At 37.0% G+C, this 25,794-nt stretch overlaps 1 protein-coding gene across 1 annotated transcript in view; it reads left to right on the top strand.

Moving 5' to 3' along the window:
• Positions 1-25,794, top strand: part of PCLO (piccolo presynaptic cytomatrix protein) — a 367,476-nt gene that overhangs the window by 160,543 nt on the left and 181,139 nt on the right. Inside the window, 3 exon segments of the mRNA XM_054219098.1 lie at positions 5,468-6,673; positions 13,753-18,826; positions 19,198-21,212. Of these exon segments, the coding sequence (XP_054075073.1) occupies positions 5,468-6,673; positions 13,753-18,826; positions 19,198-21,212 (8,295 nt within the window).

Below are 25,794 nucleotides of genomic sequence, written 5' to 3'. Positions count from 1 at the left end.
TTTGCACAATTTGACTAGAGTCAATTTTAGTAAATTCTTTCTTTTTCCCAGCTTTTTCTCATATTCAAGATGGAGTTTATGTTCATCGGATTGCTTTTCCTCTCTGTGTGGTTACTTCTACTATTATTTCATTACGAGTCTTACTCATTTAAGATTTTAGAAACATGCTGTACAAGTTTGTGAAAATAAAAACCAAATCAACTAAAAATAAATGTCCAAGGCAAAACTGTCTTAGTCTCCCAACGAGTAGTTTATATTAGTATTTATGACAGAGATGTCTTACTTTTAAATGTCTCCTTATTGTGTTTTCTAAGAAACATACTCAAATCCATGTTTAGTTAAAAAAAAAGGTGGCAAATATGAGTAATAAGAAAAATATTCTAGTGATGGCCTGCATTCCTCCTCCCTCTGTTTGGTTTATGAGGTAATGAGGGAGAAAAAGCATGCTCTTCTTTTCATAGATATATTCAGTTTCTTAAAATTAGCATATGGTTTTCGATAAAGGTTCCATTTTGCAATGTGATTATTTTAAATAGTGAAATCAGAAGGATATTAATTTTTCAGAGATTTATTTCTTAATACTTTTTTCATTCCTATGTCAGTTTTATGATATTGTTTTACTAAGAGCAGTAAGAAGAAAGAATTAGGGAGGGATAAAGATATGATCTAACCATTACAAAGTAGTTGGCTGGTATCTAAATGAAACAAAAACATTTACCTTTTGAAGTAACTTAGAGATGTTTTATGGGACGAAGTGTTTCTTTTCACCTTCACAAATGTATTAATTCAGTTAGAGAAAAACTTTAGTTTACCAATTAGTGTTTGCCAAAAGTGGGTAATTAATTTATCAACATACTGCAATAAAAAAATCCTTGACTGGGAGGGAGATGGGATAGTTGATCTATTATTTCCACCTTGAAATTATCTAACATTGTGGTATGCGAATACAAAAGCAAAAAGGAACCGAAATGCCTGAGCTCTTGCGTGACAACTGAAAATTAGATATTCAAAATGGATGTTAGATGTATGCCCTTTTCATGATTACATTTGTTTATTATAAAATTGAATGAGAACATTGTGACACAGCTACTTTCTTCTGTCCAGCAATATGGGGTTGTAAGGATTGCTGAAAACACGGTGAGAGAGCCAAGGATTCAGAATATTAAGGCACACAAGTACCGCTTGTGAGGCCAATAATAGTGTCTACTGCCAATTCAGGAACCAAAGCGTGTGAAGAATTCTGTAAAGAACTAAGAAGATTTATCTAGTGAAAGACTTCTGAAAGAAGATGATGTCCATTTCTCAAGTCCTAATAAATTTGGGTTGACAGGCTAACTGAAAAGATAGCCTTAGGGAAAAGCTTGCATTCAGGGCATGAGGTTAACTGAGGAAAAGACAAGTCTAAAACTGAGGCATATGACTTTATGGTACAAAATTTGATTTTACAGAGAGCCATTCTGACAGAGAATCAAGAGCTAGAGGGCTGGTGATATAAGAAGATTTTTGTAGGCTCTTTTGTGATCAGATATGCAAATGAATATAAAAACAAACTGGAATTTAAAACGCGGATCTTGGGAGAAGTATTTGCCATGCCTATTTAGCAAGACTAAAAAATAAAGTAGTGAATAGATGCAGATGTAACAAAAGTCCAAGAGGACAATGACAAGTTTCATTAAATCACTGCATATCTGGACAATTCCCGGTCATTTCACTAGCATCACTTGTGTCAGCGTGGCAAGGAGGCAAGACTGGGACTTCCATCTCCTGACAAGATTTAGTGCAGTTTGACAATTTGCTCATTGTCACCTTCCTTTGCTCATGTCAATTGTTACTGTGTTACTTTTCAAGAGACTTGTTCTACTATGTGTTCAGCACAAAGCACAGTCCTTGAGTTGAAGTAAAGTTCTTCAAGAACTTTACTTCAACTCAGGAAGTGAGACTGAGAAAAGACACTGAATAGGGAAGATGAACAAAGCTAAGAGGAAACAGTGCCTGGGTAACTGTTTTAGTTTTTAAATGCCTAATATTACTACTAAAGTTGCTAAAATTATTATAGACAGTTTAAAGAACTGAATCTGTGAAGGATTTAAATGAGGGAAGGGAAGTGCCTTGATGAATCTGAGAAGGAGCAAGTGTATGAGCAGTGAGTAGGCTGCAGCTGAAGAGTTACTAAGTGGGATCTACATAACCAGCAGAACAAGAAGAAGCAATAAGAGCCAAACGTAGATGTATAGAAAAGAAACAAACATAGAGACCATAGAAACTGGATATGTGTATATTGTAAGGAAATAAATGTAAATTATTTCACAAATGGTGCTGTGAGAAGAACATGTGCATTTAATGTATAAAGTAACATGTTCTTTAAGAATATCTATATAGAATGCATGTGAAATTCAGCAAACTCTCGAACCATGGATTATTTTGTGGTTATTTCACTAATTATATTTTTATGAAATTAAAGGTGGTTAAGGCTAGATTCTGAGAAGCTTAATAACATTTACGTATTGTCTTATTCCCATGCCCCGTGCTGACAGGAGCTATATTAGCACAAATAATAATGGTATTCTATCTGCTTACATTGTGAAATTAGTATTTGTCAAGCTGATTGGAGAAGGCAAAACCTACCCCCTTTTTAGAGGGTTGGAATGCTTTTGGGCCCTCCAATAAATCTAATAAAAAATTGATCTATCATAATTATCTAGCCAACTTTGTGTGGTGGTCTTCACAATCTTTATGAGAAAAGAATCAAGGATAATATGAAATTGGGTCTATTAATACTAAATACTATCTAGTATATTTAGTCACTTATAAACTGCTGATAATACTAACATCATGATTTTCTGTGGGCCACATTTGTTTCCTGGTGTATTAGCATTTTAAGTTTATAAGTTCACAACATACTTACGGCTCCCAATACTGTTTTCTAGGAAAAAAAATGTTGCTGCCCATAAAAAGTGAAGAAACTTGGAAAAATTCCAGATAAACCCCTCTAACAGAAATATTTTGAAGGAAACTAAGTTATATTTTACACGTTCTTTGAAACAGAAATTACTTTTATTTGTATTTCTTAATTAGTGCTTCCCAGACAAATGACGTGCCGTTGGAGCACTTAAAGTCCTATGGAGGGGGATAATCTTCCCTGGAGGATTATGTTTTAATGCTTTTTTATGCAGAAAAGACAAAACTAAATTATATTTAAAAATCTGATACAGAGACACATAAAGTTTGGAGTTGCAAAGGGTATGGTAACTATTAGGGGCTCCATTGCATTTGGAGACAGCTGATACAGTCAATAAACTTCATTTATTGGGACAATATTGCCAAATACTTTTAATAAACATTTATTTGTGTCTATTACTGGGACTCACTAGCTTGTTCATTTTCTATGAAAGTAGAATAATAAATACACAAGGCAATTGTTAGAAGACCTAAATGATGATGCATGCATTCTTGCATTTCTTGTGCCTGAAACAAAATTTGTCAGACAAAGAAAATTATTTTATACATTAAATAGCCTCTCCTTAGTTGTGTTTCAACAAAATTAGCCCACATGAGATCTTACTGATTTTTGTTTCATGTGCAATTCTCATTTCATCTGCAATTCTTGTAATTTATATTTCACTTATTAGCTTAATCAGCTATTTTTTCAAAGGGGCAGCATCATAGTAGTGATTTCATTATTTTAAAAACAATTAAAAAACAAGAGAATTGTAGAGCCATTTAACAATGGGATTTGGGATCTGAAGTATGCAGGTAGACTTCACAAATTGGGGTTTTGATAGATTTTAGATAATTCCAGAACGTGTTTGAAACCAGCTAATCTCAAAATGTCTTAATTTCTAAAGATACCAAAAATCACAGTGTCCTGGGTATACCTACTGTGCTCAAAAACTTTACTCATCACCAATGCACTCAGAAATACCCTTGCTGGTGTGTGTGAGCTGAGTGCCTAAGCTCCGTCGTTACAGATGAATAGAGAGATGCCTCACTTCTTATTGACTATCTTGAAAAGCCTTTTGTGGTCCTGTCACAACCAACTCTACCACTCTGTGAGAAACGCCATATCAATGACAATATGTTGGCATTACCAAGTGTTAAGTACTCTTGGTAGAGAATCCTGTTGGTGCATTTTTGGAAGTTAGGCCCCTCTTTACACTGGAAAAGGTGAGTTACATGGAGTCAGAAGGAGAGCAGGGAGTCTGATGCTTACACTCCTGTCATTCGGGCATTCTTGGCTGGCAGGGGCAGAGCTGGAGGTCTGGTCTCTGCTTTTGGTATTATCTCAGTTATTACTCTATTACTTGTTAATATAAAATGCCTGAATGTTTCTGAGGTTGCACACTTCTGCCAGGTACCCCCTCTGACTTATGGCATACCTTCTGGGCAACTGATAACATACCATTGGTTATTCTGAAATATTCAATGGTATATAACTGATCAGGCATCTGTACTATCCTAATATTATCAGCAGTATTACCTATGTAATTACTAAGAGAACAATTTTGCTTATGTGCTTCACATTCAGTTGGAAGCTAAGTTCTCTAAATCAGAGAAATACAGTGAATGAATTGCTGAGGCCTTCCATCATCAAAGTAAAAGGAGTTAAAACCAAGCATACAAAGATTTTAATGTACAACATAGATCTCTCATCCCACAGTGAGCTTCATTTTGCACTAGTGAAGTAGAGCTGTATTACCTATTCTAGTATCCAGAAGATTCTGGGCTTTTTATTTCCTTTCAGTACTTTTCCTGTGTTTAAATTTTCCTTTTGCTAGTCTAAAGAAACTATACCCTGAATCCCACTGGAAACAGTCTGATTACTCCTCTCATGTAGTAGCTAGGCAACTGGCAACAATATCTTTTGCACAGATGTAAGCATTTGTCTTTTTTTTTTTTTTTCCCCTGGTTTTCTGGGAAGAAGAGTAAAAGGAGCCAGTGTGCAGCAGGATTTAGCAATAAAGAGAGCAGACAGGTCATGTCCCTTTCGGGTTACAGCCATATTAAATTTATACACTGATACATATACACAAATTCAAGAGGGGAAGAGAAACACAAGCTGAAGAGAAACGCAAAGAGCCATTAGTCCCACTTGGTGCCCTTTTACACAGATTTACAAAATCAGAGGGAACTATTGATGGATTATAGAGGCTTTAGAAAACAGTAGATGTTAGAAATACATAAGCAAACTTTGTACATAAAGGTCATTAATACTTTGGAACAATGCAGTTACTGTTAGTTTTCACAGTGTATTTTTACGTTTGTTCAGCTTGGCTTTCTGGAATGTGACGTGCTTCATTTCTGTTAGAAAAGTGTTATGGATCTTCCTGCAAGAGCAGCAAACAAAGAAAATAACTCCTCAGTACACATAGCATTCAGATTAAAAGTATTAAACTGTATCAGTTAAAAACATAATGTGATTTTACTGTTAAGTTTTCAAATAAGTAACTTCATGTTTGTTGCATCACAGGTACAGGAATGGCTGTGCTTAAACTGCCAGACCCAAAGGGCAATGTCAGGACAACTTGGGGATATGGGCAAGATGCCTCTTCCGAAAACAGGCCCTTCGCAACCAGTATCCAAACCGCCTGCCGCTCCTCAAAAACAGCCTATGCCTGCTGTCTCACATTCCCCTCAGAAGACTTCCACACCGCCTACTCCAGCAGCAGCAAAACCTAAAGAAGAACCAGGCGTTCAGAAGGAAGCCCCAAAACTTCAACAGAAGAAAATGGAAAAAACATCGTCAGCGGATAAAATCCAACAAGGAATTCAAAAAGAAGATGCAAAACTTAAGCAGGGAAAACTTGTCAAGACACCCTCAGCTGATAAAATCCAACGTGTTTCTCAGAAGGAAGACCCAAGACTCCAGCAAACAAAACTGACAAAGACACCCTCAGCTGATAAAATTTTGCATGGAGTTCAGAAGGAGGATGCAAAATTTCAAGAGGCAAAACTGGCAAAAACATCTTCAGCTGATAAAATTTTGCATGGAGTTCAGAAGGAAGACATAAAACTTCAAGAAGCAAAATTGGCAAAGATACCCTCAGCTGACAAAATTTTACATGGAATTCAGAAAGAAGACCCAAAACTCCAACAGATGAAAATGGCAAAGGCACTATCAGCTGACAAAATCCAACCTGCAGCTCAGAAGGAAGATGAACAACTTCAGGAGGTCAAATTGTCAAAGGCAGTTTCAGTTGATAAAATCCAACCTGGAATTCAGAAAGAAGATCCAAAACTTCAACATGAGAAAACCATGAAAACGTCATCAGTGGAGAAAATCCAACAGGAAGCTCAAAAAGAAGAATCAAAACTTCAGCAGGGGAAACTGTCAAAGACACTTTCAGCAGACAAAATTGCTGCAACAGTAAGTTCAGATCAAAAGAAACCCCTAAGCACCTCGGAAGAAGATAAAAAATCTGTGCTCCCAGAAAAGAGCACACCGCATCCAGGGGACAAAAAAGAACAAATTACAGCTGAGACTAAAGACCATGTTGCTGAACAGAAAGCAGAAGTCGAAGCACCTAAGAAGCAAGAGGATGTTAAGAAAGACGGTTTGACAACTGGGATTTCACAAACAGTTTTAAAAGCTGAAAAAGCTCAGGAAGAAGAAATTCCCATTCAAACAGCACCTTTGCCAAGAACTGGCCATGTGGAAGCAGGGAGAGAAAAAATAGTAAGTGGCTTTCTCCCTCCCAGCCCCTTCTCCCTTGGTACAATTTATAATCCGATCCTGACAAACCCTCTCCTTTATGTCTTCCTGCTCTTTATTGTTATTGTCTGTACGGGATGATTCTAAATTATAAAATCAATGACTCCCGTTGAGTGAGTGTTTCACCAGTTAGTCCTATGCTCTACATGCAACTTTTCAATACTTCTTGCATGATGTTCAGTCTCCAGCAGTTAAGTATTTGAAACTAAGGCAAAGTTCCTGTTTAATCATTTTTCCAATATTTCGGATTTATTTACCTGCTTCTGTAGACTCTCAGGACTTTGGCGTTTAATTGTTGAAATTGGAGTGTTTTCATAGTTCTTCATCCCAAAAGGGAATAATCTGTGATGGTAAAATATACAGTTTTTTGCAGTACCAAAGTCTTTTAAGCATTTGAGGAATACTTTGTGATGCCTCAACATGGTATGTTAAAGTACGCAAACTTTTTATTAGCTTATCTCATACAGACAAGTACTTTTAGGTAGGGTTCTTGGTAGGCTTTCAAGTCAGAAGAATAGATGAGTTTATAATAGCCTGTACTAGAGGGCCACATCTCTTAAATAAATGCATTTGCTGGATACAAAGTCACCAACAAGTCACTTTATCAGCTGCAGTGAGTAATATACAGTTTCTTGAGAAATTAAGAATGATGGAGTTTTGTATCAGCATGGCAAATTAGGTGCTGATTATTATGTTATGAAAGTAGGAATAGGTTCAGGAAAAGTGCCAAAATTATGTTTTCAAATAATCCCAGTCAAACAGGTCAAGGGTTTTTTTTGTGTGGTTTTTGTTTTGTTTTGTTTTGTTTTGTTATGTTTTGTTTTACCTTGTGATAACCAAGTATTTGGACAGAAAAATATTCTGATTTAGAAATTGTGCTGTGGAAAACTGATATTTTTATAAACCAAGTTTACTGTTTGAAATATATCTCCTATCACATCTTGTGTTTCCTCCTCCTGATATTATCAAGAGATATGGTGTCCCCTGATTGTACCAAGGGAATCTCTGAATTATGCTCAGAGTAACATAGCCAAAATTCTCCCTCTTGGAAGAAACAAGAAGGAGAGCTAAAAAACTCCTATATCAATTAGGTTATCTGGTGTGAAACATAAGACACTATTGCAGGACTTTCCAAGACAAGTAAGCTTAATTTTGTTAACAAGGTGTCACTTCCAGGGACTATTTTTTTTTAAAATCTAAAAAAAAAAGACTTAAAAAGTAGACTTAGAATTTTGTAATTGTTGTTAAAAATTTGGGTTTTTTTCTAATGAAAAATATTTGTAAGGAAAAATTTTCATCACACGGTAGTCTCAGTCCTGTCTGGTCATTTTTATGTTCTGTAAGGAGGTGAAAGCACATTATACTCTAGACAAATCTAAGATACATATATTGGATTTCCATCTCTGATAGCAACAGATTTTAATCGTAGATCAATTAGTGATTTCTAATGTGGCACACAGACATATATTGCACTCTTATTTGGTTATATCTTACTTCCTCCCATTGCCTTCTAACTAAAATCAGGACTTCTTGAGTTAATACCATAAATAAGGATTATCTTTCTTTTGCTCTTGTTATCAGACTTTTAAGCACACTTAGCTAAAGTTTGTAAAGCAGAAGTTTTGTGAATAAAAAAAGAAAATCCATAGATATCTACTTGTAAGTATTTTTAAAGTTAGAACACTCTGAAATTCAAATCAGAACGAATGAAAAAGGAATAGCTATTTTTACATAAAAAGACTTTTTTTTCCCTTTTTCCCCTCCATTTTTGCTCCTTGGAAAAATCCTAAAAAAAAAAAAAAAAAAAAAAAGACGCAGCTCAAATTGTTCAGAATTAAAGATAAAACAGGTGCCTCACCTATCTTGTACTTCATAAAATAACTCTGATTTATTTATTTTTTTTTATTGACGTATTTTAATGTTCTCTGTGCTGTACATTGAACATTGCTAGATAGAATTCTTCCCAAGAGAGCACGTGGCAGAAATGGAAGAGAAGATAACAATTTAGGTATCACACTTTGATTCCATTTCAGTGGGTAAAGGACAATATCTAGACATTGAAGAATGTATTTTACATGTATTTCAGGACAGAATCATTTGAAGGATTTCAGACAGGTGTGTTTTTAAATAGTGATGGAAGGAAATACATAATACTGTCTGTACTTAACTGCTGATGCCATTTTATATACAGATTTGTGCAAATGGTAATTACTAACTCTTGTGGCATTCCAATTGGATAAGTAAATAATACTATTTTTCACTAAAAAACACCTCAACAAATCCCTAAAGATACGGAGAGGCTAAAGTTCTGATCCAGTACAATCAGTACAATGATCCTTGGTAAATCACAGATATCAATTGTATTTAGAGATCTGACATCCTCTGAAACTAAAGAGACTTAAATATTGAAACATTTTTAAGTATTCGTGTCTCAAATTATGATTTAAGGTATCGTAAAGCCATTTTTTTCTTCAAAACTTTCTTTTTTCAGTAATATTTTAAACTGTAATTTCTTCAAAAAGATAAAGACTAAACTGACTTCGATGATGATTTACAGCTCCTTTTCTTGAGAAACCATCTTGTAATATTGACTATTCACATGTGCAATAGCAATTAGCATTTAGTTCTAAGAAGGATGCCTATAAATCTTGGATGGTTATGGCATACAGTTTGTCAGTATAAAACAGTCATCTTGGAACTTACAAATTAACTTATAAGTAGTTCAGCATATAGACGTGAACACATTACCATGGTGTAAATTGGACATATATTTACAACACATCAGCTATATTACATAAGTACCCTTGTTATTACCTTCTTATGTTTACCAAGGAATGATTGTGTGCTTAGGCTGAGTAACCAGGTAGAAATCAAGATATTGTAATTTGACATCGTTATTCTAACACATGCCAATAATGACAAAATACAGACCAGGGAGCCGAAACAAGGAGGAAAAGGCTTTTCTGTAAGCAGTTTTTCTGGGCACAAATGAAGTGTTTCATTTTGATAATACAAAATTAAAATACAGATTAAACAGTTTAGTCAACCAAAGTCTTTTTTTCACTCTCTGAAATTTATTTTTTTATATAATATGGATATCTTTATTTCTTCTATAAAGAGAATGACCTTTTAAAAATCATGAGTTCCTTTGCAAAATAAAATTTCTGTTCTGTGCCACAGAATGTAATCTTGCTAGCTACTAGTAATTTAAAGAACTGACAAGACTTTTTTATTATTTGTTTCTAATCACAATTTTCTTTTAATAGCATTCTGATTGAATTCAATAACCAATGAGACTTTTTAAAGACTAACTTTAAGGTTTTCAAATCAGAATATTAAAAGTGAGGAAATGTAAAACTAATGCTTCTAAAGCAGAAAATTCTAATGCAAAATAGTTGTATGAAGCATTGACACTGACACTGTAGAAATGCCAACAGAATAGTATAGTATAAATACAGTATAAATAAAATTAGATAATTTTTACCATTAGTTAAAGAGGTTTCTGTTTTTAAACAGTCTTATCCAGCCTTTTATAAGTCATCTTGTTCCTCATGTCTCAAGAAGATGCTCCCATCAATGTTAGCTCCCAATGTTTAGCTCCCAGAGCTAAATTTGTCCAGTATTAAAAACTCACAGTAGGCAAACTTCCTGGAAAAATACCATCCAACTACTCAGAAAGGCCCAGCAATTCAACATGTACCAAAGTACTTCCTACTTTACAGGAAAAAAAATGAGGGTTTTCTTCTTATTGATTAAAATACATTTTTCATTCTCCAAGAGTTGTTGAATATATACATGATCCTTAGCAGCATTGTTTCTGCAATATTTTGTTATTCTTCTAAAAATCTTATGTTTATGGGAAGCTATAAATTTGACAAAGAGGCCATCTTTGTGTACGTCATGGCCAACTGTACACAATAAATTACCAGTCAGTTAAGAATAGATGTAGCTAGTAATATCCTAGTTCTCAGGCTGCAGATATTATTTATTGTAAGTTACATGCATAGGAACTCAAAACATGATGTGCAGGATAATTTTTGTATGATGTATCACAGGGCAGACAACTATACATACAAAAATATATTCTAATTGTGGTAACCTTAAAAAGAAAGTTGGATTTTCTCATCACATTTATTTCTAGTGATAAAAGAAGTCCCTCCTTATTGTAGATCTTTTTCTTCTCCTTACTCTACAAATAGAAGTCTTTCCCATATTCAATTTCCTGTTACTTGTAACAGTGATGTTATGTCATACACTGAGGTTCAACAGCAGGGTAGGCAATAGCAATATTCATTGCCATTTCCTCTGGTTTGGTCATTGAGTAGGTGCTACACATTGGACTCACAGATAATAGCACCATCACAAATTACGAAGAGAATGGCTGAAATTGTTCCATGACCAATTGTCTACTGATTTCTGAACTTAACTGTTCAGTTGACGCCTTCATGTCTCCGCTTTACAAATCACTGTATCACTTCATCACCCTGTGGAGAATCAAGATCTGACAGATCCACTTTCACTAGTTGGACAAAGTCTGTCTGTCAGCTCCTAGGAGGCCTTCTGAAATTGAATCCAACGCTTGAATTGTCTAGTAGCTCATCTAAATTGATCACAGTGTGTTTGGTTGAGGTATGTCTTCATAAGTATGAATATATTGAAAATAAAATAAAAAATAATAATCAAATGCCATAGCTGAAATTTTGGTGAGGGGCATGATATTAGTGAGGGGGATATGGTAATAGATGGAAAAATCCTTTAGTTTTAATGAAATGTGTAGGGTTTTTTAAACATAAATAAATAAATTCCCCTTAAACACTTCCTTCTTTAATGAAGGGAATAAAAATGTAAATATAACATACAAAACCAACTTCATTGATGATTTTTTATGAAAAATATATATAATTCTCTCATTAAGGGCTAGAGAATATCCAAGAGTATCTTGTTCAAAATAATAAGGGCTGAAGTGTTTAAGTGGTGCTGACTTCCCAATGTATGGGTTTCTCCGTATTTATATATTAATCACAGCCTTATCCTTAGAGTTGTCCTTAGAAATATTTGTTTCCATATTTCATTTTTAATTGCAATAGATTTTACTCTGATATCAGATATTTGGGGTTATCATGTTGGATACAGTATTGGTAAGAACAGATGTAGTTTAAATTCAAAGTAGTATCTGATTTTGCAAAGCATATAATAATTTACTCCTGTAAAATGGAGATTACTTAATAAATATTCATTAGTAGATTATTGTAATATTAATATCAATATTAGTGTTTTAATGTAGGGTTATGTACACAGTAACATGTCTATAGGCAAGAACAAATACTTTAAATATAAATTATATAATAAAAAAACTTTTTAAAAAATAAAATTACTGACAATAACAGGTATTTGGTTTATGATATTTTGGCATTAAATATAAATTTAGTGTGAATAAACATTTGAAAACACTTGTAATTGATAGCAGCTTAACATGGGTGTAAATTTATCGTTAAATTATAATTAACCATTGTCATAATTTTCTTAATATATGTTTTCCACTCTTTTTTTTTTTTTAACTCAGCAGATTGCCAAGGACGTAGATAAATTAAAACTTTAAATAAATGGTTTGCTGTACTTCAGAAGTCATTGGCTTAGATTGGCAAAGTTATACCTACTTGTATTACTGAGGGCCATAACAAATGTGAAAATCACATCATATTATTAAAATCAGGAGGCTTTGGGATGCCTGTTCTCACATTGCTAGTGGACTTGGGGACACTTAGTAAGATTGTCATCTGGGTCGACAGCTAAGATGACGTGTCATTTGAAGAGTGAGCTGTTTTGTTGGACAAGTGGTGAGATACTTTCAGTCAGTGCAGAGGATTTCACAGTTGAGAGAAGCAGGAGGGAAACTTTGGTGTGGAAATACTCATTGTAGGATATTCTTGGTATTTTTGTTATCTAAAGAAGGAGATAGAGGTGCTTGTCATTCAGAACGGTGCAGAAGGATCTGGAAGCTAGGAGAATGACTAAAGGTGTTTAATTAAGATGAACAGGATAACAATGGTTATGATGCTCAGTCAGGTATGCCCGCCTTGATTGCTTCCTTATTTCCTTTGATCAGTAGCTGACCATCGTGCTTTCCTCCCTGCAATTACACTTCCCTACCAGCAGCTTACCTCTGCATTACAAATTTACTGAGAAACTTCTTTTTTATGAGATACTCAGAAAATGTTTGTACAGTGCCGAACTGCAGATATGGGAACATTCCAAATTGCATTAAATCATAGAATCACAGAATCATAAAATCATAGAATCATAGAATCATAGAATGGGAATCATCTAGTTCCAGCCCCCCTGCCATGGGCAGGGACACCTCCCACTAGACCAGGTTGCTCAAAGCCCCATCCAACCTGGCCTTCAACACTTCCAGGGATGGGGCATCCACAGCTTCTCTGGATAACCTGTGCCAGTGCCTCACCATCATGCTTTGATATTCCATGTATTCTGTTGCATGTTCCAATGTGTAACACTTAAATAGCTAGGCAATTATAAAAGATTAAATGTGTAAAGAAAGGAGCAGACCCCAGAAGTACTGCAGGCTGACGTTTGGTAAGCTATATTGCTTTGTGTCTAGAACTATGTAGGCATTTTTGAAACATAAGTAATTAAAAAGTTCATTTAAATTAAACCCCAAACAGCTTGTCCCATACATTAGTAAGTGTTCTGAAAACAATACTACAGTATTTGTTTATATTGAAAAATAGATCATCTTACAACTAATAAAGTCAGTTGCCAGTGTGGACAGCCATGCAAAGCACAGTTAGATTCAATGCAAAACTCCAAAATTTGAGGAACTTTATGTATTATTTTAATAGCTTTTAATAACAAAATTAGTGTTCAGTCTTTCATGGTTTAATATAATTCTTCTTGGCATCATAATTTTTCATCTGAGGCATTAACTCACCTTTTAGAAAAAAAATCACATGTATTTAATTGCCTGGAGACATTAAGAATTTATATATAAATATATACACACGCGTATGTATTTATTTTTTTAGGAAAAGGAGGATGACAAATCAGACACATCAAGCTCTCAGCAACAGAAAAGTCCGCAAGGTCTGAGTGACACCGGGTATTCTTCTGATGGGATATCAAGTTCACTTGGTGAAATTCCAAGTCATATCCCCAGTGATGAAAAGGATTTACCCAGAGAATCTAGTAAAAAAGACACTATTTCACAAGAAAGTCCACCAAGCCCCTCAGATCTAGCTAAATTAGAAAGTACTGTACTGTCTATTTTGGAAGCTCAAGCAAGTACACTTTCTGATGAAAAATCTGTGAAAAGCAAAGACCTTTATGAAACGTACGGTGAACAGACAAAGGATGATCAACATAAAACAAAGCCTTTGCCAGTCACTCCAGAATCTTACAGTTCAGATGAGGAAGACTTAGAAGCTATTCAAGAGGGTGAAGGAACCATTGTAGAAGATGGCAAAGGACATGTTTCTTCACAAGCAGACTACAAGGAAGAAGAGGAACGAGAAGACATATCAGGAAGAAGACAACGCTATGATTCCATGGAAGACAGCAGTGAGAGTGAAAACTCGCCTGTCCCAAGGAGAAAAAGAAGAGCTAGTGTTGGTTCTTCAAGCAGTGATGAGTACAAACGAGATGACAGTCAGGGATCAGGCGATGAGGAAGACTTCATCAGAAAACAGATTATGGAAATGAGTGCTGATGAAGATGCCTCAGGTTCCGAAGATGATGAATTCATAAGAAATCAACTCAAAGAGATCAGTGTAACTGAAAGCCAAAAGAAAGATGAAGTGAAAAGCAAAACCAAAGGAACAGCTGGAAAACACAGAAGAATGGCACGGAAAAGTAGTGCAGGCTATGATGAGGATGCAGGAAGACGACATTCGTGGCATGATGATGATGACGAGACTTTTGATGAAAGCCCAGAGCCAAAATACAGGGAAACTAAAAGTCAAGACAGTGAAGAACTTGCAGTAACTGGAGGAGGAGGCCTTCGACGTTTCAAAACAATAGAATTAAATAGTACAATAACAAACAAATATTCTGAAGCATCTGAACAACAGAAAGGTATTTTATATTTTGATGAAGAGCCTGAGCTAGAGATGGAGAGTCTTACAGATTCACCAGAAGATAGGTCTAGAGGAGAAGGATCTTCTAGTTTACATGCTTCTAGTTTCACACCAGGAACATCTCCTACTTCTGTGTCATCACTTGATGAAGATAGTGACAGCAGTCCTAGTCACAAAAAACTGGGAGGGGAAAGCAAACAACAGCGCAAAGCCAGGCATCGGTCACATGGTCCTCTTCTTCCAACTATTGAAGATTCTTCAGAAGAAGAAGAACTACGGGAAGAGGAAGAACTGCTAAAGGAACAAGAGAAGCAGCGTGAATTAGAACAGCAACAAAGAAAAAGTTCTAGCAAAAAATCTAAAAAGGACAAGGATGAACTAAGAGCTCAGAGAAGAAGGGAACGTCCAAAGACTCCACCAAGTAATCTTTCTCCCATTGAAGATGCATCTCCAACAGAAGAATTACGACAGGCAGCAGAAATGGAAGAGCTGCACAGATCTTCCTGTTCTGAATACTCACCTAGTATTGAGTCAGATCCTGAAGGATTTGAAATCAGCCCTGAAAAAATAATAGAAGTACAAAAAGTTTACAAATTGCCTACTGCAGTCTCTCTGTACTCACCAACAGATGAACAACCGATTGGACTCCCAAAAGAAGAAAGTGGTCAAAAGACATTGAAAAGTGCTGAAGAGGTATATGAGGAGATGATGCATAAGACTCATAAGTCCAAGCCATTTCAAATTGCAAATGAAAAAGATGAAGGATTTGAAAAAGAATCTTTATATGGTGGAATGCTAATAGAGGATTATATTTATGAATCCCTAGTAGAGGATACTTACAATGGAACTGTTGATACTAGTCTTGTAATGAGACAAGATGAGAGCAATGAATATATACAACAGAGAGGAAAAGAGAAAAAAATAAGAGCTTCAGAACAGATCTATGAAGAACCACAGAAAATTACTGATCTACAGAAAGACTACTACAGTGTTGAGACTTTACATTCTATTGTGCCTCAAGAAGATATTGTTTCTAGTTCTTACATTATCCCAGAAAGTCATGAAATAGTTGTGTTAGACAGCACAGTAACTTCCACCACTGAGGAAAAGCAGTTGTTAGATGCAGAAGCTGCTTATGAAGAGCTTATGAAAAGACAAAAAATGCAGCTAACCCCTGGGTCTAGTCCAACACAACCAACTTCAGATTTCACTCCCACATCTGATACAAAGGTATCTAGCGTTGGAGAAATAGTGGATAGTACATCTTTAACATCAAGCACTACTTCTGCAATCTCAGATGTATCACCTGTCAGTAGCGCAGCACTTTCTATTCCAGATGTTAAAATAACACAGCATTTTTCAGCAGAGGAAATCGAAGATGAATACTTAACAGATTATGCCAGAGAAATTCAAGAAATAATTTCTCATGAAACATCAATGTTGACATACTCTGAGACATTGGAAGGCGCTGCATCAGTTTTACCTTCTGATACAGCTTCCTTAACATCATCTACATCTTCGGTTTGTACCACAGATAGTTCATCACCCATAGATAGTGCAGCCACAGGTTATGTAGATACAGCAGATGCTGTAAGTAAACTAGCAGATTCTGAAGGTGTCAGGATAATATCCGAGGTTCCCTTAACATCTACAAAAGAGTACTCTGAAGTGAGAATGCCTTATGAATCTATTGCCGGAGCCACTAAAAAGCCATCTATAGAATCAGATATGGAAAGTGTGGATCAAGCTGCAGTTTGTTTGCCTGAAACTGCACCTTCAGTAGAGGCAACTACAGTTATAGAACCCAAGCAATATGCAACTGATACCATTACCTTTGATACCTCCAAAGCAGAGAAGGAAGCAGCTAGAAAAATGAAAAGTACAGTAGAGGCTGGCATTGTCAAAATTCATCATGAAGATTCACACAAAGAATTGGGTTTTGATATGAAAAGGATTAATTTGACTGGTGCTACATCTGAGCAACCGCCTGTATGTATAGCATCAGTACCAGTTACAGAGCCTGCATCAGAAACATCTTCTGTAGCTACTCCCAGTGTTGTAAGTAAGACCAGCATGGTCTCTGTGCCTTCCTCAGCTCCTGCTGTAACATCCAAAGTATTCTCGCTTTTTAGAAGCTCTTCTTTGGATTCTCCTGCACAACCTTCTCCACCCCCGCCTCCTCCTCCTCCACCACCTCCTCCACCACCACCATTACCTCCACCTATTTTACCCAAGCCAGCCATTTATCCCAAAAAGAAGTCACAGATTAAGACTGCAGCAGCAACAGCTCCCACAGTGGTACCTTCCGTCACAAGTGTTCCAACTCTAGAGTCTACAGCTGTATTAAAGAATCATGTTGTACCTATCACAAAAACATACACCCCAACACCACCTCCTGTACCACCCAAACCATCTTCCATTCCAGCGGGGCTTGTTTTCAGTCACAGGCCTGCTGAAGTAACTAAACCTCCAATTGCTCCTAAACCAGCGGTTCCTCCGCTCCCAGTAGCTGTTCATAAGCCAGCAGAAACACAGCCCAAACCAATAGGTTTGTCATTGACTTCAAGTATGACTCTGAATTTGGTCTCTGCAGCTGAATACAAAGTAGCATCTCCTACTTCCCCTTTGTCTCCACACTCTAACAAATCTTCACCAAGGTTGGCAAAACCCTCACAGGAAACCTATGTTGTCATCACATTGCCATCTGAGCCTGGAACTCCCACAGAAGCTATAACTAGCCAGGCTGTTACCAGCTGGCCTTTAGAAGCACTTTCTAAAGAACAGGTTCCCCAGCCTATGCAACCAATTTTTACTCCATCCATGAAAACTATGGAAATTCAAAATATGGCAGATCAGAGTATGTATATTTCAGGTGCTTTGCAAGCTATTCCTGTCACAACAAAATCAACTTTTGAAAAAATACCTAGTTCAAAATCAGAAGTAGTAACAACAGAAGGAACCAAGACCACAGTGTCTCTGGTTAAGGGCCCAGCGCCTGGTTTTGGTTTAGGTAGTGTCGCTATTACTATACCTCCAGAGCCACTACATATAGTAGATCAACCCAGGTATAGAGAGAATGGAAGATTCCATCCTTTGGGTGATGTCATAGATCTTCGCACTTTAACTAAGGTGGATATTGAAATGAGAGACAGCTGTATGGATCTGTCTGCTGTTTCCATGGACGTGAGAAGGCAAATTCCAGCAAGTGATACATGTGGGCGGCCAGTGAGTACTGTCCAGCCAGCTATAATAAATCTTAGCACTGCATGTGTTGCGGATCCTTCTCTGTCAGTAGTCACTGAAACAGTAACTGTAATGACCTGCACTGCCACTGTAAGCTACTCTGCCAGTACAGACAGCCTTGTGGATCTGGGACATGCGATGACAACGCCACTTCAGCTCACAACATCAAAACATCTTGAGCCTGCGTACAGAGTAACAGGCAGCCAGGCATTCTCTGCAGGTAGAGATGAAGTGCCAATAAATTTGTCCCTAGGTACTTCAACACACGCAGTGACATGGGCTACTACAAAGCCTGTTACTGTACCACCTGTTGGCGTTACAAATGGTTGGACTGATCTCTCCACTTCTCAAGAGCCAATGGAGAGTGGAGCAGTTGACCTTAGCACTACAAAATCTCACAGAACAGTAGTGACAATGGATGAAACTACTTCAGGTATCATAACAACAGTAATAGAAGATGATGAAAAGCCTGTGGATCTGACTGCAGGAAGAAGAGCTGTCTGCTGTGATATGGTTTATAAATTGCCATTTGGTAGGACCTGTACAGCACAGCAGCCACCAACTACACTTCCTGAAGATCGCTTTGGTTACAGAGATGATCATTATCAGTATGATCGTTCAGGGTCATATGGCTACCGAGGAGTGGGAGGTATGAAACCATCTATGTCTGACACAAATTTATCGGAAGCTGGACTGTTTGCATACAAAAGCAAGAATAGCTTTGATTATCGAGTTGGGGCAACTGATGCAGCAGTAGATCTTACTTCTGGAAGAGTTACTACAGGTCAGTATGACACAGCAGCAGATCTTTCTTTGAAATATAATTTTGATGTTCCTCACCTCATTTCAGGATGATTTTTTATTATTTTCCCCTCCTTCTGTTGTTTTGTTTTCTTTTGGACAGTGTGACAAATTATTCTGGAGTACACGTGTTTTCATTTCTTCATTTTACATATGTGTTTTGCGCAGAGGTGCCTGCATGTGCCTGCATGTTCAGAAATGCTGTTTCCTTCACATCTAAAGTAGATCATTAACCTGAAGATTTGCATGCAGTTTCCCCTTCCCATTTAATTCATCAAGATGGGATGACTTTCAGAATCCGCAAAGCAGCATTCTTTTGTGGGACTGGACTGTAACTTTGCCCTGTAATTTCAGGTGAGGTTATGGATTACTCAAGCAAGACCACTGGTCCTTATCCAGAGACTCGGCAGGTGATTTCTGGCATCGGGCTCAGTACACCACAGTATTCCCAAGCAAGAATGGTATCATCTCTGGGTTCCCAGTTTGGCGTTGGAAGTGTTTTAAGATCATCCAATGGTGTTGTTTATTCTTCAGTAGCAACTCCAATCCCATCCACATTTGCCATCACTACACAACCTGGTTCTATTTTCAGTACAACTGTCAGAGATTTACCTACTCTCCAAACAATTGACTCGGTGCCCTCTTTATCAACTTTGCAACAGAATCAGCCACTCCCAAGATCATACAGTTTCTTGACCACAATGGCAGCTGAAAAAGATAGTGCAATTGCTGCCATTGATATGGAGACAGGGTTACCACCTCTTACTTTAGAAACTATTACTACTGAGCCAACCAACTTGATACCTGCTTTAACTACAGCATCTGAAGTTTATACAGATGTAATTGAAGATGAGGTTGCCCTTCTCATTGCCCCTGAAGAAGGCAAACAGCAACAGCTTGATTTGGAGCGTGAACTTCTTGAGCTTGAGAAAATTAAGCAGCAACGCTTTGCAGAAGAGCTGGAATGGGAACGTCAAGAAATTCAAAGATTTAGGGAACAAGAAAAGTTTATGGTACAAAAAAAGCTTGAGGAATTGCAATCCATGAAACATCATCTCTTATTTCAGCAAGAGGAGGAACGACAAGCTCAGTTTATGATGAGGCAAGAGACGTTAGCCCAGCAGCAGCTGCAGCTTGAACAATTCCAACAACTTCAACAACAGCTCCACCAACAATTAGAGGAGCAAAAAATTCGTCAAATATATCAGTACGGTTATGACCCTTCAGGAACTGGCTCGCCACAAACTACCACAGACCAAACACTTTTGGAAGGACAGTATGCAACCACAGAAAATGGCCAGTTTTGGCCTACTGATGATGCAACCACTACGGCTTCAGGAGTGCTGGGTATTGAAATTCCACAAAGCCAAGCATGGTATACAGTTCAGTCTGATGGCATTACCCAATACATACCTAGGTCTGGTATCCTAAGCTCTGTTTCAGAAATGTCTCTTAAAGATATTGATGTTAGAGAAGAGAAACAATTGAAAAAGAGAAGTTCTATGCCAAAATTACGTGGTCCATATGAGGAACTTGAGGACACCCTGGAAGAAGAGCCTCGGTGCTTCAAAAAGATCGTGGACAGTGGAGTGCAAACTGATGATGAAGATGGAGCAGACAGAGGTTACACAAACAGGAGACGGAGAACTAAGAAGAGTGTTGATACCAGTGTTCAGACAGATGATGAAGATCAAGATGAATGGGATCTTTCGAGCAGATCCAGAAGGAAGCCTCGTGTAGGGAAATACAGTGAGAGTACCACTGAGGCAGACAAAGCTAAACAATTCTCCAAAGTATCTAGTATTGCAGTTCAGACAGTGGCAGAAATTTCAGTACAGACAGAACCTGTAGGAACAATAAGAACACCTTCAATCAGGGCCCGTTTGGATGCTAAGGTTGAAATCATAAAGCACATTTCAGCTCCAGAAAAGACATATAAAGGAGAAAGTTTGGGATGTCAAACAGAGACAGAGTCAGACAGCCAAAGTCCCCAATATCTGTCAGCTTCATCTCCGCAGAAAGATAAAAAACGCCCAACACCATTAGAGATAGGATACTCATCCCACCTTCGTCCAGACTCTACATTGCAGGTAGTCCCTTCCCCTCCCAAATCTCCCAAAGTTCTCTATTCACCCATTTCACCTGTTTCACCAAGCAAAGTTATAGAGTCAGCATTTGTACCCTATGAAAAACCCATCACTGATGACATCAGCCCTCAGAAGATGCTGCATGCTGACATTGCCAAGGTTCCTCCATCAAGCCCAAAGGCGGCAAAGATGATGCAACGCTCTATGTCTGATCCTAAGCCCCTGAGTCCCACAGCAGAAGACAGTTCCAGAGCTCAGTTTCAGTACACTGAGGGTTTCATGGTAAGAAGCATTTGCTTTCCTTTTTTTTTTTTTTTTAAATATGTATTTCTACATCAGTACAGCACGAGGGCCGACACACTCATTTGCAATGCCTGTGTATGTAGTCTTTTTGCGCACCTTGCTGCCTTGCTGAAAAGTCCCAAGGAATGTCTGCTGTCTAAAGCAATGATTATTTGCTTCGTTGCTCTGCCTGGAGATAGAGAAATCCATATTACACTCTTACTGAGATTCAGGAAAAAATACAACAAATTCTTGTTTGGAATTTAGAAGGCACTTTATGTTTTACATGGCAATTAATTTCCAATAACGTGGTTACTGCCAGTTCTTCAGAAAATGAAAAGCATTTTCTTACTAACCATACAACACCCAGCTCTTGTGGCACGGTCTGTAGTGCATCTACCTTAAAATTACTGCACGTGCCTTTGAGAGGCAGCTAACACCAGGTTTATAATTACCTTAGTTAGCTGTCCTTTTTGACCCTCATGAAGTTTCTTGGCCATTTGTGATTCTGTGGGTAATCTTGTGTCCCAATGCGTACATCTTTTATCTCTCCCAGACCAAAAGGACTCATATCACAAATCCATTTCTGGGGTTTTTTTTGTTTGTTTGTTTGTTTTGGATAAGGAGGGTTATCAAGAAGTTCTTCAAGTCTTGAGGGCTGTTCCTTATGGGGTCAGAGGAGGCAATTTTGAATAAGGCTGACATCATCAAGATTAAATTTTTTCATTTTTGCAGAATTCCTTTTCCTTGAGAAGTAAGATCTCTGATTTCGGAATCAGTCCATTAATTATGAGTAAGGAGAAGAAGTATTGTCTAAAAAAATACCTTTATAATTTAACATGTTCTTGGTTACCCTTTTGTCCGAGTCCATTCCCTTCTGTCAGTTGCAGGGTCAGTGTCTTATTTGTGAGAGCTCTAGAAGAGTTGCTATTTGAGTTCCTCAGCAATTTTTATCTTTTGTTCTTATGTGTGAATACATGAGTGATTAGTACAGCCTGCATAGAAAAAAGAAGTTTTGTTCTCTATGTTTGGTAATTTGTGGTGGCTTTCAAATGCAGAATTATCTGGTTATACCCTCCAAGGCTCCCACTGTAAGCAGTTTTTGCAGCTTCCTACGCTGTTACTGCTTGGAAAACAGTACTTGGAAGTTTGAAGGGAAAACTCTAGTTGTGGCATTGGCACTCCATATCAACATCATTTCCCTAATGCAGGATTGGCACAGTGGGGGAAACTGTAGGTAGCATCAGCACTACGGTTTCATGTAGAGGGTTTGGAAGAACATTGCTCATGAGTTAGAAAGTGTTGAGTTCTACTGGATATTGGAGAGTAGGTACAATATTTTAAAATAACTGCCAGTGTAGTGAAACTATCACTGAGGAAAAATTGTTCAGTTCACTTATTTCATACATACATATATCTTTGATATCAATTGTATACTTTGTATAATGGATGCTAAATTCTATAAACAGCTGATTGTTTAAAGGTTTTTACAGTAAAGTTTAAACACATACAGTATTCATTAATAAGACATGGAAACAAAGGGCTTGTACATCATTGTTTATTTTTTACCTACGTGTTTATTACCATTTTTCCTTGGGCCCCAACAATAATGAGCTATATTGTTCTTATTAGCATGCAGCCATCGAGCAGCAAATAGCCCATGTCTCAAAGTACTTACAGTCCAAATAAATGAGGTGGATGTTTTTATGGAACATGGGGTGCAAGTAGACAAGTGCAAGGAAAGTAAAAAACTTCCATGGATGTAAAATGGGCTGCACTAACTGTGTCATGCAGTATATGGTGAGGAAGCTTCTCAGTATATCTCCCATGACTATCGTGGCTACTTTCAGGTCTGATGTTACACTAAGCATTAAGCCTGCTACACCCTCTCTTTCTGATAGAATTCTGTTCATTAAGTTTGTTAATCTGAGGTTCAGTTAGCTTAGGCTGGGACCAGGTACATGAAATGTAAAGGAGAAAAAGTGATATATGACAAACAAAGAAAATATTTAGATTGACACGTACAGAAAGTAATCTAATGACCTTATCAGCATCTGGAAATATGGGTATAAATTGCTTTTGCAGTTTCAGTTCTTGGTTCCTTAGTCCGGTTATGTTGGGAAGGAGGGATCTGTGGTATAAGATAAAATAGTCTCCTAGTTTCTACAAGATTTATAGTATTCTCTCCAGTGTATGTTTGTTTATACTGGCTGAGAACCTGGTCTTAGTACTGTAACATCTTGGAAGCACAGGAAAGAGTGGACAGTGATTTCTTCTTTTGTAGCTTTTGTCACACTCAAAAATTCTTCCTGACACACAGTGTCACTGTTGACAAAGTGTAAATTGTACAATTTACAATTGTAGAACTCTGTTGTTATAGCAACATATCATTGTTATACTTGAGTTTAAATACAGGATTGCTTTTGGATTATCCTGCTAAGTGTGAATGTAAGACGTTTCCTCAACTTTAAAATGTTTTTGGCACTGGGACTGTTTTTTTCATTCTTTGTACAGTGCCCACAACAGCTTAAGTCCTTGTCTGTTAATTCTCTGTGTACGCTTTTGTCCCTCATGACTGGGGAGTTCCTTATTGCATAGTTATAAAAAGGGAAAGGTAGAAGGGATCAGTTATATCATTCAAAACAATGAAGTTCAGTGCAGAAAAACTTGTGAAACAGCTCACTCGGGAAAAGACAATTTACTGGAGCCGAACATAAAAGAATGAAATGGAAGTGAAAGATTGATCTTTCACTACCTTAGGCAAATGGAGTGTGTATGTGAATATTTTTTGCATGAATGAATATCCCATCACTTTTTTAATAGCTCTTGTTTCAGGGTTATGTCTTTGACTGCATTCATAAACATTGCCAGTGAAAAGGGTGTTCATGTGTTCATGTATATGTTTCACAGGCTTCTTTTCATGACAGTTTATCAAAAAAAGTTGATCCTTATGCAGTCAGTGGGACTAAAAGGGTAAGAATAAAATTGGTTTCTTTCTAAGGATTACAATGAAAAGATACCTTGTCCTTCAGGCAATATGCTTCTATCATTCATGTAATTCTTCCATTGAAAAATATATTACAACATTTCAAGAAAAAAGATTATGGAGACTATGAATAAGACGATTAAATTATGTCTCTATGTTTTAGAACTGCTGCTTTAAATATAATTTCATTCTTTAATGCACCTTTTATAGGAAATTATTACAATGTTTTATCTAATCTAGTATAAGTGAAAGGCTGAAAAATAACATGGTGGCTAATCACATAATAATAAGTATCCAGATAGTATTGCTTTCAGTGATGGCACATTTAATTTTCAGAGAAGAAGTTATATGTTTACATTGCATTTTCATTTACTATCTATCATAGTCATTACCTCTATATGAACCCTTGAATGAACATAAGTGGTGGCTTCCTATTAATCCAAAGTAATTGCTTTCCATTATGTTCCCTTTGGTACCTCTTATGTGCTATACATTTCTGTCATGTATATTAGTAATCAAGTGTAACTGTGTCAAGGAAAAACTGTGAGCTACAGGTTGACAGCACTGAAAAAAGTTGTGGAAGCCACCCATCTGGAATTGATACTTTGCAAAGATACCTAATTTTCCTGTTTCGTGAGTTTTGTGCCACTTGAGCTCCCAGTGGCCGTGAGCACTGACTTTGATAGACTGTCCTACAGCCCAGCATGGTAGGATTCCACAGAGTGCAAAGCCATAGCAGTGGTTTCCATGAGGGCACCAGGAAGCGTTAGTAGAGTTTGGAAGTGGAGATTGAAATTCGCCCATTCAGCAGCAACAAAAAATTGTGAGTACATGTCTAGTTTAATAAAGAACTTTACACCGATGCATCACAGAATCAAGTCACATGCCAGTCACAGTCAACTTTGGCATTTGTACACATTGCACATGTGTAATCAAAGATGGAAATTGTCTTCCTTTTGCCTTTGGATGCAAAATGCCTGCTCAACTAAACTGAAGCAAATCGCAGAAGATCTTGCACATGAACTATCACACACATACAACATCTACAGCTAAGCAGTTGCATAAAGACTCAGCAGAAGCGTTTGTATTTGTGAAGCTAATGCAAAGACACATCTGTCAACAGCCTGTCAGCTTCTGGGTATAAATTGTACATTTAAGCTTCAACACTTAGAACAAATTCTATCAATCTGTTTATTAAGAGAGTTAACAGAAACTTTTCTTGAAATTTTTATCTGATGTGAGTTGCCGTACTTGTAAGGCAAATATAATTCAGATCTGTATACTATAGTAAAAAAGATAATGAATTCAAGCAAAATCCCAAAAGATTGTGTCTTTATTTAGGTAAGAATTCCAGGAATTTATCTATTGCTGTAGTAAAAGCAGAAGTGATTTTATACTGATTTTAAAAGTGTAAATTTCATTAAATTGCATAAATTTAAAGTAATGAGAACAAAGCACATTAATCTGCATTTTATCTTCTATGATATTATAAAGTTTTCAACTTTAAAACTGAAGGTTAGGACTTCAGTCATTTGGGCTGTCCTTTGCTGTGTCAGACATCCTGTACCTCTGGGCACTGAAGAGTGGAAACAGGGT

Source organism: Rissa tridactyla, chromosome 1 (assembly GCF_028500815.1).
Source record: "Rissa tridactyla isolate bRisTri1 chromosome 1, bRisTri1.patW.cur.20221130, whole genome shotgun sequence".
NCBI classification, from domain to species: Eukaryota; Metazoa; Chordata; class Aves; order Charadriiformes; family Laridae; genus Rissa; species Rissa tridactyla.
This window is presented reverse-complemented; position numbering and strand designations above follow the sequence as displayed.